At 42.6% G+C, this 12489-nt stretch overlaps 1 protein-coding gene across 1 annotated transcript in view; it reads right to left on the bottom strand.

Annotated features, from left to right (window-relative positions):
- The window catches only part of kcnq5b (potassium voltage-gated channel, KQT-like subfamily, member 5b), a 168348-nt gene extending 161375 nt beyond the window's left edge, over positions 1 to 6973 (bottom strand). Inside the window, exon 1 of the mRNA XM_049571783.1 lies at positions 6238 to 6973. Within this exon, the coding sequence (XP_049427740.1) occupies positions 6238 to 6581 (344 nt within the window). The 5' untranslated portion in view covers positions 6582 to 6973. The remainder of the gene's footprint in view (positions 1 to 6237) is intronic.
- Between the last annotated feature and the right edge of the window lie 5516 nt (positions 6974 to 12489).

The raw sequence follows: 12489 nt of genomic DNA, 5'->3' as shown, positions 1-12489 counted from the left end.
GGCAACCTGAATCCAGCCAGTGCAAGCCCCAGCTCTGGGGGACCAACAGCCCAGACTCCCTGCTGGATCAGTAAAATTTCTGTTGCTGCCATTACCAAGTAAGACCTGGTGCTGCTGTTGGCCACCAGCTTGCTGTGACACCGGGCACCGGGGGTTTGCAATGGCTGAATTTGAGCTGCTGCCCCCACACTGTGCCTTTGTGGAGGCAGGATGTTTTAAAAGTGGCTGTAACCCATATTTTACAATAGCAATCTATCAAATGACAGTGTGACTATGACAAACATGTCTCTGGTAGTGATGAACCTACAGAGACTTATCACCCGAATCTGCAGCTCCCCTCAGCTTTATGGAGCTTTATAGTGATTTTTTTTAGCTCAGTGTTAAGCTGTTGAGCAACTTTACTGTTGTGGGTCACTCTCACTGGTCTCATTGCATCATTTATAGCTGCACAAGGCATCTGTGTCTCAGCACAAATGCTCTGAAAACCTGCTCAGCACCAAACAGTAGACAGATAGAAGCTGTATCCGAAACCGCATACTAACGTACTACATACTACATCAGTATGTACTGCATACAGTATGCCAGTCCAGCAGACCGTTTGCAGTACGCAGTATACAGCCAAGTATCCCAGAATGCATTTCGCACCAGCCGACAACAAAAGCAGAGAGTTCAAAGCAGGCTAAAAGCTGTTTTAATTTCCGCTGTAGCACTGTTAATATGTCACTTTATTAAGTTTTAATATTTTTTCAGGCGTAAAAGTAACTGTTTAGATCCTCAACATGTGGTCAGTTTATCCAAATAAGGCCTGTTTGGAAATTTGCTCCGACATCTTTGGGGATGAGAAGAGCTGCTATGGGAGCCGCTGGCCAGGAGCAGCAAGCAGCTCACAGCCGGAATACCGAGATGATCGCCGGTCAACCTCCGTCGTCATCCCAGGGAGAAAGCAACCCGATGAACTGACCTGCTGCTCTTTGGAGATTTACCGCTGGCTGATTTAAATCCTTTTGGAAGATAAATGTTGGTTTCATAGATGAAATCTAACAATTGTAGCTGCCACATTGTTTTGTCTGAATATAAAGTGAAGCTTCATGTTTTTACTGGACAGAACAGCAGCGCTGCCTCTGGGGCTCTTACGTACAGACATCACAATTTCACTGAATATAAATGTATTAAAATGAACAGATCAGTCTATATTGAATTTCGTTTCATCTTATTAAGCTACACAAGTTTGGGTTTTTATTATAGCTACATTACAGACAACATGATTTAGTGCATCTCTACGTATGTTAAGTCAGGTAGGTATCAAAGATTTGGTATGACGCTTAATAAAGTAATATCACGCGCACAGTACAGTACGGGATGACGCTTAATGAAAAAATAACATCTCCTCGGTATTCCCGGCTTGATCACTCTTGTCCGCCATTACGACAATTGACTGGTCCCAGTCAAGGGCGTATTGCATTGTGGGAAACAGTAGGCGAGGTAGACTGGTCTGATGCATACTGTGGAATTTTTCCAAATCAGTACGACAACCGGGTATTTTTTTGCATACTGCAGATTTTGCTTTTGTTTGCATACTGCATACTACATACTACATTTTGGCAATATCAGTACGTACTTCTAGTATAGTATGCGGTTTCGGATACAGCCACAGAAACCAAAATTGGAGGTAAAAGAGCATTAATACTGGACTTTCATCCATTAGAGGGACACAAACACCACTCCAAATGAATGCTTATGCTTGCTAATGGTTTGACATATAAACTTAGACTGCTTTCAGACCTAGAGTTGTCTTGCTTTGGTCCGAATCAGGGACTGATTTTGTTACAAAGTTGTATAATTGCCTAGAGTTGGTTCGTGCTCTCACGGCAGCATTTACAAGCTAACCAGATGAAATGCCTTGTGTGCGAATGCTGCTTTTGATTGGTCAGAATTTCCATGTTGGAAAAATCCAGGAAGTAAACAAAATGTTGAAGAAGAGTACACTTGCAAGGCAAATGTGACAAATGCGCTGAATGTAGATATTAAGGCAGTACAGGAGGAGGTGCACATTAATAATCCTCCAGGACTGTAACATGCTCATGCTTAACCCAAACAATGTGTCATGTGACTGCAGTTGGTTCAGATCGAGGTTGGAACAGGTTTTCAACAGGCATCTTGGCTCTCATGTATGCAAGTAAAGGTTTAAAAACAGTTGGTAAAGCAGAAGACCAGATGATATGCAAGAAACCTTGATTATGAAACAATAAATCAACGCTTTTATTCAAAGAACATAAAGTTTTTCAGAAAAAGAACACAGACCTGCTATTCTTGATTGCACTGCGTTTAGTTTATCATACTGATTGTCAGCCTACCTCTCATGATTACAGGCATCATGCTCACACTGAAATAACTACAGACCATTTAAAGATACAGTTGGCTCAGGTTTTATGTAAAAAATCATTTTACATCGCAAAGCAGCACAGCAGTAGAAAAAACACTCATTCCTTATTAACTGAGATGATGCAAATGTGCTAATGGCCTGAGGGATATTCTCGTGTCGGGTATCAGTTGGGTAGAGACGGCAGTCAAGGTTTTAGGTATTGTGGGGATCAGAAACAGCCTGTGGCAAGGACAAACAAGGCAGCACCTTTTCCTGGGGGGGCTCATAATACAACAGGTTTTTAAACACATTTCGACCACCTGTTCACTGGATCACATTTGGGTGGTTACAACATGAAAGAGGGGCCTAAAGCAAACCTGGGCTCTAAAGGGACACAACTGGCCCTGTTGTCAGTTCAGTGAAATCAGTAAATTTCTGTTTGTTACTTTCTTTGTGGAAACTAGCTCCTAGAGAGCAGTTCATGAGCGCTCCATTAACAGAAATCTGGTTAAACGAAATACTGATAAACACGCTACATGTAACAATGTGAACCACAACTGGCTTTATCATCAACTGCCAGATATTCATATCATCTATCCTGCAGCTAGACACTGTGACAGCAAGGCTCTCAGCTGCAACAACTGTCATATCAGCAGACCAGTGCCACTTTCAAGGCCACTGACCATCATAGCGGTATTCATCAGAGGAGAGAGAGCAAAGGCCTGAGTGGGAGCTCAGTACCTCCATTTCTCCAGTTCAAGCCCGCTGCCACGGGGATGAAAGAAAATCATTCAGCAACTTCCCAGCCAGCCGACCGTGCATTCCTAACGTTCATGAGTGCTCATGTGAAGAGAAGGGAGTGTGAGTCCGAGGATTCTTGTGGGTGTGCGTGAGTCAACACTTTCATAAGATATGCAAATTAGCATTTTTGACTCAATCTTTTAGCAAATGTAGTAAACCAACGTGCAAATTCAGTGGTATCTCTCTTAAGTTATGGCTCTCATAAAAGAGGATAAGGAAAGTCGTCATTGAGCTGGATGACCCCATAGTCATTACGAAACCTCTGACCACCAAGCCAGGACAGGCCTCATAAAACACGAGGACTGAATTGATGTCTGAAAGATTTTTACACCACAATAAATATAATCCTCTGCTGTAAGGAATTATGACATGACAGGAGATGGAAAAGACAGACTGTAAATCCCAGCCCAGTCCCCAGGAGAAAATGTTGGCATTGTTTGTTTCTGCAAACCATGGATATATTACATTTCTATATTTTATATGAATCATATCAGCATTTCTAACATAGTAAATGAGCTGACTGTCATGATGGGGCAGAGGGGATGCAGGATGATGTGTGACGTAGGTGAGACGCCTGCCAAGCTGCAAACAGCAAAACCTGTGGGGGGGGGAGGTTTTAGGCGACCCGTCACTGTGTTGCTGTGGTGGCTATTTAGCAGCTGTTTACCAAATGCGGGTGTTTTCCATTGCTGCATTTCTAGCTGGAATACTGCCACCAAAAAGTGGTTGTTTTTTACAGAGCCATCACTGTGTTTCCAGCTGGGACTGTGCCACAAGCAGTGGTTGTTTTATACAGAGATATCACTGTTTTTCTAGCTGGGATTGTGTCACAGAAAATTTTTTTTTTTTTTTTTTTAAATGACAGATCACTGTGTCTCAGTGATTCCAGCAGTGACTGTGACACAAAAAAGGGTTGTTCTTTTTACCAAGACTTCACTGCATTTCTAACCAGGACCGGGATTGTGCCACAAAAGCACGCATTTTTTTTTTTTTACAGAGACATCACTGCATTTCTAACCAGAACTGTGCCACAGAAAGCGAGCGTTTATTTACAGAAGACATCACTACATTTCCAGCTCAGTTTGCCCCACCAAAACTGGTTGTTTTTTACGCTGTGTTTCCAGGTAGAATGGTGCCGCAGACAGAAAGTGGTTGCTTTTTGAAACAAGACATTGCTGCATTCCTAATCATAACCAAGCGGGTTCTGTGCCTAAACCTAACCACACACTAACCACAGAATTGTAAAAATGTAAAAAAAAAAAACAATCAAAGTTTCAAAGTATTTGCTGCATAACAAATGTGAATGTAACATATCCATGGTTTACAGAAACATAAAATGCCACACAGCCACAGGACATCGCGTAAAATGTTAAAGGCTATCCATATTAACGATAGTCGTGTTCTAGATAAGAAAATGTTGTTGCACAGCAGTTTAGATAAAGGAGAGTTTATCAAATGGAAATCTAGGATACCAAACAGACTCCTTTTGTACAAATACTGGACCCAGCTCCTCTAATTCACTCAAAGCAAATAACTGAATTTAGGATGTCTAGGTCTTGTGCAAACTGGCTGATAGGAGAGACTTGCTGGAGTTAAGGCCCAGTCACACATTCCACATAGTCCAACAGTTAAAACAGCTACATTCAATTTGAGTTATCACAATCAGTGGACTCACCAGCAAGGACTTAGCAGATCTACTTTTATCTCTGTGTGGAATTCAACCTTTGTTGAGCTATGACACACAAATTAGCACAGCTGACCAATGTCTGAACAGTGCTAACCTTTGAGGTAACATCAAGTCAGAAAGTCGAGAATGGAGGATGCTGTCATAGCTTATTAGCTGTGTTGTGTCATCTGCTTTCATGTTGGGGTGTAAATTGCTACATTAAGGAGACAAGTAGGCAGTTGTTAGAGAGTCAGTGGTACAAATTTGTCTTTTGAATAAAGTGAATAAACTCATTGTCCCCTTAGCAACCAAGCTGGATAAATACTGTCCTTACATCACCAACCTCCCTGCACTTTGTGTTTCACTATTTATTTGGCTGTTCCACTGTGACGCCTGTAGTGTGAAACTGGCTGTAAAAAGCAGCATGAGCATGTTTTTTTTTTTTTTTTACTAAACATCACTGAACATATCACATTTAAGATGGCATGCAGCAGACACTCCACATAAACTCTAAGTGCCACCCTGTGTATCATTTGATGCACAAGCTGCCCCAAGGATGCTTTAAAAGGGAAAGTTATCAGTTTCATGAGCTGACTTGGATGAAGTGCAACAGCTCAAGCAGTGCGTGCACCGCCACCCCTCCTCTCGTTCCAACCACTCCTCCTGCTGCACAGACACACACACACACACACATACCCCACCCACACACCAAAAAAAAAAAAGACGGTGCTCAACAGCCAGCATGTGTCTCAACTTCCTTCCTCTCAGAGACAGTTCATGATGCCATAGCGAGTCGCACGCGGGAAATCAAACGCAGCTGGTTGGGAGGCCAAGAATGATGGCAAGCAGACAGGAAAGCTAAAGATGTTCCTGACTCTTGACCCTCAAGAGCCAAAAGAGTCTGGGTTGGTTTCAACAGTGTAAATGTGAAACTTTATTCACAGCTGAAGGCCTAAAAAAGGAAGAAGTCAATGAAAAAAAAATCTATGATGTTTTATATTCATAGTGAAACTGCAGTTGCACTGAGAGTTTAGTATGTTAAACCTTAAATTTAAGATCCACTGCAAAACAAAGACTCCTGTACTGTCACCAAGGTAAATAATGTGTCGTGGATTTCATTTGGCTCATTCAAACAGCAGAGAGAGGGCTTTCTTTGCCAGCTTTGCTATTGTCACTGATAACGAGGTATTGTTCTTGTGCTATACACAAAGATGATCTCACTAAACATGTCAGCCATCATGTATATATAGGGACAATAGTCAAGCAGCATGCAATATGTCCCTGTTAGATAACACATTGTGTCATTTTGAGTGTGTCCTGCAGAGAAGGTGAAACAGCATCAACAGGTGTGCAACTCCAGAGCTCCCAAACGGACTATCCCACATGCAAATGATGGAGATAAACTTACACAAACGCATGGTAGATGAACGCCCAGGCTCTCGGTCTCTCCAGCACGTTGTACAGGTAGTTTTGGAGCCGCCGGTAGCGCACGTTTCTCCGGCCGCTCTGCGCGCTGTATATGAGCGGCTTCCCCAGCAGGCTGAGCCGGGCTCCCTGCTTCCCCCTCAGGCTCTCGGACCCGGCAGCACCTGCTGCTGCGGTGGAGGCTGACAGCAAACCGTCTCCCGCGTTATTCATCATCCTTCGTCCGCACTCCACATCTTTCAAGCCGTAGCCTTCGGTACGGTGCCCCGGCGACGTCCTCATCCAGAGCCCGGTGCCGCCTTCGTCTCCGCTGTGGTTCCGGGGCATGGCATCACCAAAGCGGGCATCAAGTGCGCGATGGTCTTTTCAAGCATGCGTGTCCTGTGCCGGCAGCTGTGCCCTGGACGAACAATACAATACACGTGCGAGACGCAGTCTAAGAGGCGCTGGGAGGGAAACCGTTGCCAGAGAAAGGCACACTGTTTACCGTCACACTTTGACCGCCCTCTTTCCTCTTGCATCAACCTCTTCACAAGTCATTTACACAGCTGCCGCCGCGCGTAAAGGTATCCACGCGCCTGCCTCGATCACGGTGCCGTCCAATGTGACAAAATAACAACTTATAGATACAGTGTGTGTCCGGCGGAGCTGGAGGGAAGATATTTTTAGCATTATTTTTCAACCCAGGCTCTCTTCCCAGTGCGCTTTACCGCCTGTTGCTTCTACACAGAGCTGCGCGTCCACTGCAGCAGATGCGCATCTGTGCTGGTCGTGCCCGCGAGGGACTTTATCTTAAACCGGGTGTCAGAGTAAACAATTCGATCTTATCTCACTTCCACATAACATAAGAATAAAGCTTATGGCCTGCAGGAGTTTTTTTCAGTGGTGGTGTTGCGCCGAGGCAGCAGAAATGCAACGAGCAACCGTCGCTCCTGGTGTAATTTAATTTCCCGAAAAAGTTCCAAATTACACCACGTTTTTGAAAAGCCTATCAGGTAACATGGATTCTGATGAATTTTCCACTTGGTCGGCTGGAAAAGTAACCACCGAGGACGGCTCACTGAACATCTGCAGAAAATATTATGCCGTAACCAAATGCAGCTTTTGTTTTTTCAAACTGAGGCGCATGTGTTGTGTAAATATGGTAAACGTGCATAAGGTTATGTTTGATGACATTTGCATTAGAAAGACTTTGCAGCTTCGGTGTTTTAAGGCTGGTCTGTCACCTGCTCCGCTAGTCCTGCAGCCAATGCAAGAAAACAGCATGTGAGAGACACATTTCTCTGGTGAAATGTATTTTAAACCTCTCGTGCCTTCTGTTGTCTTATGATGCTGCTGTGTTATTAACAAACAATACACAGTTTATGGAAGACTTCCGAGCACGCTGGGTTTGTTGGTCAAGAGGCTGAATAAACTGCTTCCTTTGTGTCACTGTAGCCTGAAGTGAAAGTGGTCTGTAAACGTGATGTCAGTTATGCCTCCGTACGGACTTCCCCTTGACAGGCGCACAGTGCACGCTGTCTTCTAGACTTATTTGTAGTCCACACAATATCCCTCCAAAGCCTCTTCATCATCAACCTGTCACATGCGAGAGGAAAACACTTCTTACAGTGAAGTTATTGTGAATGAGGAAGGAGAGAGCGGACTCTCGGTATTTATGTGCGGCTGACATCAGCAGGAGTCAGCATCCTGTCACAAATACTCAGTGTGTGCGTAACACGGGGCCACAGGGCACGGGAGTGTGTGTTCTCATATTTAATCTACAAAAGCTGAGAGTGTGCAGGACTTTACCTGCAGGGAATTCACAGCCTCAGAGCACCGACTGAGCAACTCCCTCTGTCTTCCAGCAAAACTACGCCATCTACTGGCGGTTATAGCACCAGACAGCTTTTGTGGACACCACAATCTCACAGGTTTCAAATGCAAATCCTCTCTTGTGCTCTCACTTCTGATTCTTGCAGTTTCCTCTTGAAGTACATGCTATACATAGTCACATGAATGCCTTCTAGGCCCTGAACCTCACACAGTTTAATGGAGGCTGCATGTGATATTGGTGAACCAGACCAAAAGATGAATGAGGCAGTTGAGTATGAATGAGTCTTTACCAGATACTGCCAGCATTTTTATTTACCTATTTCCATTGTTCATTTCCTCCTCCACATTCTCAAATACTGCACTGTTTGCTCTGTTTCCATAATTTAGAAGCAAATATAAAGGCAGCGGCCAGTTGTTTCAGTCTCATGCTGTGCAGGCGAACATTGTCCAAACCCACAAAACCTGATTTTAAATTTTAGTGGAGGCAGTTTCCAAAGATACCAAATATGTCAGTCTGAATTTGGGAGAAATGTACATAAAAGTTTAGGAGTTCGGCAGAAAAGTTTATTCTTGACTTACTCAGGTTGTAGTGATTGTTTCTCAGTAACATCAAAATCAACTATTTAACTATGGCAAGTAAAATGCTTGGTAAGCCACAAAAGCCCTCGACCCAACTCTTCACAGAAAGTATGAGGCAGAAAGCAAAGAGTATCTTGGCAGATAGCCCCCACCCTCTCTTTGGCCAGTTTGAGCTCTTGACTTCTGGGAGGCGCTATAAAGTCCCTCTGGCAACTAAAAATGTATCCCAAGTGCCATTGGTATCCTGAACTCAACAATGTGACTGATGAGTTTTAAACCACAGACAGACAATGAACTGATTTAGTGTGTTTAAGTGTTTTGTAATGACTTTATATGGTGGTCTTACCAGCTATTTGTCTGCTTCTTACAATGTTGTCTTTTGTGTTTGGTGAGCTGAAGACAAATGTCCACCCATTGTGGACAATAAAGATCTATTCTATTCTTGAATTATACAAAAATGAAGGGCCACTAAAGCACCATGAGCATGTGATGTACGCAGGCAAAATAAATCCACTGTCCTTTGAAAGTTTCTGCATTTCTTGTGGTTAATTCACTCAGAAACAAGCAATCAAAGGAACTTGTGTGTCGTTCACGAACGAATCATTCAAAAGAACGAATCTGTTGAGTGAACGTACTGAACTGAATCACCTCCGGAACTAATTCGTTCATTTATCAGTTCAGTTGGGCTCAGCAGCGAGCGTGCAGGCCGGGAGTGGAACTGCCGATTCGGTCAGTGCAAACGATGAATCACGCGCGAGTTGCGAAGCAGCCAGGGTGCAGGGAGGGACTGCCTACCCCGTGACGAATCACTAGGTGAACGAATCCCTCAGTGAACGATGTAACCCCGATCCCTGAGTGATTCAAAACATTTCTTCTCAGTGATACACTTTCATAGGGACCGTTTTCTCCAAGCTAACGGCTAATGTAGCCAGGAGTCAAGCCACACGAACAGACTTAGTTTCCAGAAAAACAAACTTAAAAGATTAGGCTGGCCAGTAATGAGACGCAGCAGTGCAGAGCAAACGCAGCAGCAGCAGCTCAGCTGTGTATCAGTTCAGTGAATCAGACTGTGCAGTACACAGTCAGGGCTCCTCCTGCCAAGCACTGAATGACTGGGTGAAGGAATCTTTTGAACAAATCTTTTAAACGAACTGATTCTAGTGATTCAGTAACATCTAAAGAACTGCGAGTGCCCATTGTTACCCACTACAAAACCCAAATCAAAACGAAGTATTGGCTACACAAAGTCAAAATATGTTAGAGGAATTGTTTGCCACAATGCAGTGCCCACTTACATTTCACAGATGACATGTTGAAAATATCCACATTACAAATATTTACTAGTTTTTACTACAGCTGGTCTGATGAAGTGTGACAGCCAACTCACTAATGGTGCAAACTATATATTCACACACAAATGACAATAACTAGCATAAACCATCATGTTCTGAGCAGATAAACCATAGACAATAACAAAAAAATGACATGCGTTATGGAACAGAAAAAAACAAACTTAACAGCATCTACAAACTACACAGCCAAGCATGCTGGGAAATGTGGGCGTCACTACAATACTTGCACTAAACAAATAACTAGCAAAAGAAAATCCTATCAAAATCTAATCTGACTACAGTGAACATCTAGAATAATCAAACAGTACTACTTATTCTTAGCAAACAACAACTAAATACTAAATCACAGGCAGAAGTTATCAAATGTTTGACAAAACAATCTTGACTCAAGGTAAACTTACTCCAGCGCTTTCAGTTACATCAGCAATGAAGTCTCAGTTGTCATAGGAAGTGAAACGCGTGATCTGCTGATGAAGACCATGTGATATGTGGTTGAAAGTTGTAGAGGACAGTAATAATTGGACCATGATTATGATAGGTATCAGGTGTACCTAATAAAGTGGACACTTAGTGTAACAGGAGTAAAACAGGAGCTGTGTGGAATAAGATGATTTTAACTGCCTTAATGCTTCTTCAATATGATACAGTGTGAGATGCTATGGGTAAAAAAAGACTAAAATTTCTCAGACAAACATGATTCAAATCTTAAGGGGCCAATAAATCAAGGTTCTAAGCACTAGAAACCCACGCAAAATGTGTATGTCTTCTGATATTTGTTGTTTCTCAACCTAAAAAAAAAAAGAAAAACAAGGACACAACCACTACTCTAACTTTACACGCTGAACTGGAACTCAACACTTCCTCTTGTTCCTCTATTTAGAGAAAGCAGTGGTGAGCCTACAGACAGCAGTTATCATATAATCTGGTCACATGATGAGTTGGTTTCCTGCAACAAGCACATGTACCCTGTCATGTGTCTTCAGTGAGTAAAGACTGTAGAAATACAGCCTCATGTTGAACACTTCTTCCCAAACGCTTTTTCCCAAAGTTTTTGTTTGTTTACTTTTATTACTCGGTTTCTTTGGAAAGGTCATGGCAATGGATGATATTAAAAATCAACTTCATAATGTTTGTATTCCACTCGGAGTCACAGTCCATGTTTCCATAGAAGACTGACCTTTGACCTGATTAGATAGATTAACCCATTTCCTGGGAGCAGCATGGAAATTTCATCGCGGCCTCTGACATGTATGATCTGCAGTTCTCTTTTCCACCAGGCAGGGTGGGTCGAGATTGCCTGCAGATGTTGTTTCGGGGGGCCCTCTGCTTATTTAACAAGAGGATGTGGAACATAAATCTCTCGAACCCTCTGCTGCACTGTATCATATGTGAGGTCACATGTGAGGCCGTTTTGGTTCAACTTCCTCTTCAGTGAGACGCCTCGTAACACATAGAGTTATGGTGTTTTATGTAGTAGTGCACAGCTGTCACGTGCTTTTGTCAACAAATACTTGATAATAAAACTGCTGCTCTCCAGAAATGTACCTCTACTATCCACCTCTACAAAACACTAGCATTCAAAATGTTACTAATTTTAAAGTAAACACATGCTAGTAGTAAAGCACTGATTGAGCTGCATTTCCTTTTTTGGCCACTTGGGAGCAGTGCAACAAGATGAAAACACAATTTTGACTCAAACGCTGTAAAAAATAATACATGTAGCCACCTACTGGTTTGTTGACTCCCATTTTGAGGCCTTAAGTTCGGCATTTCGGCCGTCGCCATCTTGGATTTTTCATGCCAGAAGTGACCATATTTGGGGAGGGCAGCGATAACCCTAGTGCTAGCTGCTAGCATGGTTGCCACGGACAACTATAGTTAACTAATATTTATACTGATGCAAATTTTTGTTGCCAACAAAACAAGTAAAAAAAACTATTAAAACAAAATGTATTTACCAGAGGAACTGAATAGCTGACTCCTGGAGGTCATTTAAGACAACAAAACTCTGAACAAGACTTTTTTGGGGCAAACAAAGTGCCATAAATAACTTTCATGATGTGAAAACACACTGAAATAGCAACAGCTACACCTACGCCTATACTCTACTTTGAATCTGGGGTTACGCCAGGGTTACATTACGTAACCAATGTTGTCACTTGTCAGCGGACAGCATGCACATGTCACTCTAAGCAGCCATGTCTTTAATTATGCATAACTTTAAGCCTTAATAGCATTTAAACATTTTTACATTTTATTTATTAAAGGAGCTGTTTTGCTGAGACAGAAGTGAAGCATAGACTGAGGACATTTTTGTGACTAAGGAAAATATTTACGTTCCCACAAACGTGGCAGTGAATCACATTTTGAAATACTTGACCTTTTGACCTCGTGTCAAAGGTAAAGAATAATACAAATAAAAACACAGAAAATGTATTTTTTAAAGATTTGAGGGGGACCTTGAAATGAAGGCGAGTCGAGAAGCAGTC

This window comes from Epinephelus fuscoguttatus, linkage group LG3 (assembly GCF_011397635.1).
Source record: "Epinephelus fuscoguttatus linkage group LG3, E.fuscoguttatus.final_Chr_v1".
Taxonomy (NCBI): Eukaryota; Metazoa; Chordata; class Actinopteri; order Perciformes; family Serranidae; genus Epinephelus; species Epinephelus fuscoguttatus.
The sequence above is the reverse complement of the archived record's forward strand: the minus strand, read 5'-3'. Positions and strand labels throughout refer to the sequence as shown.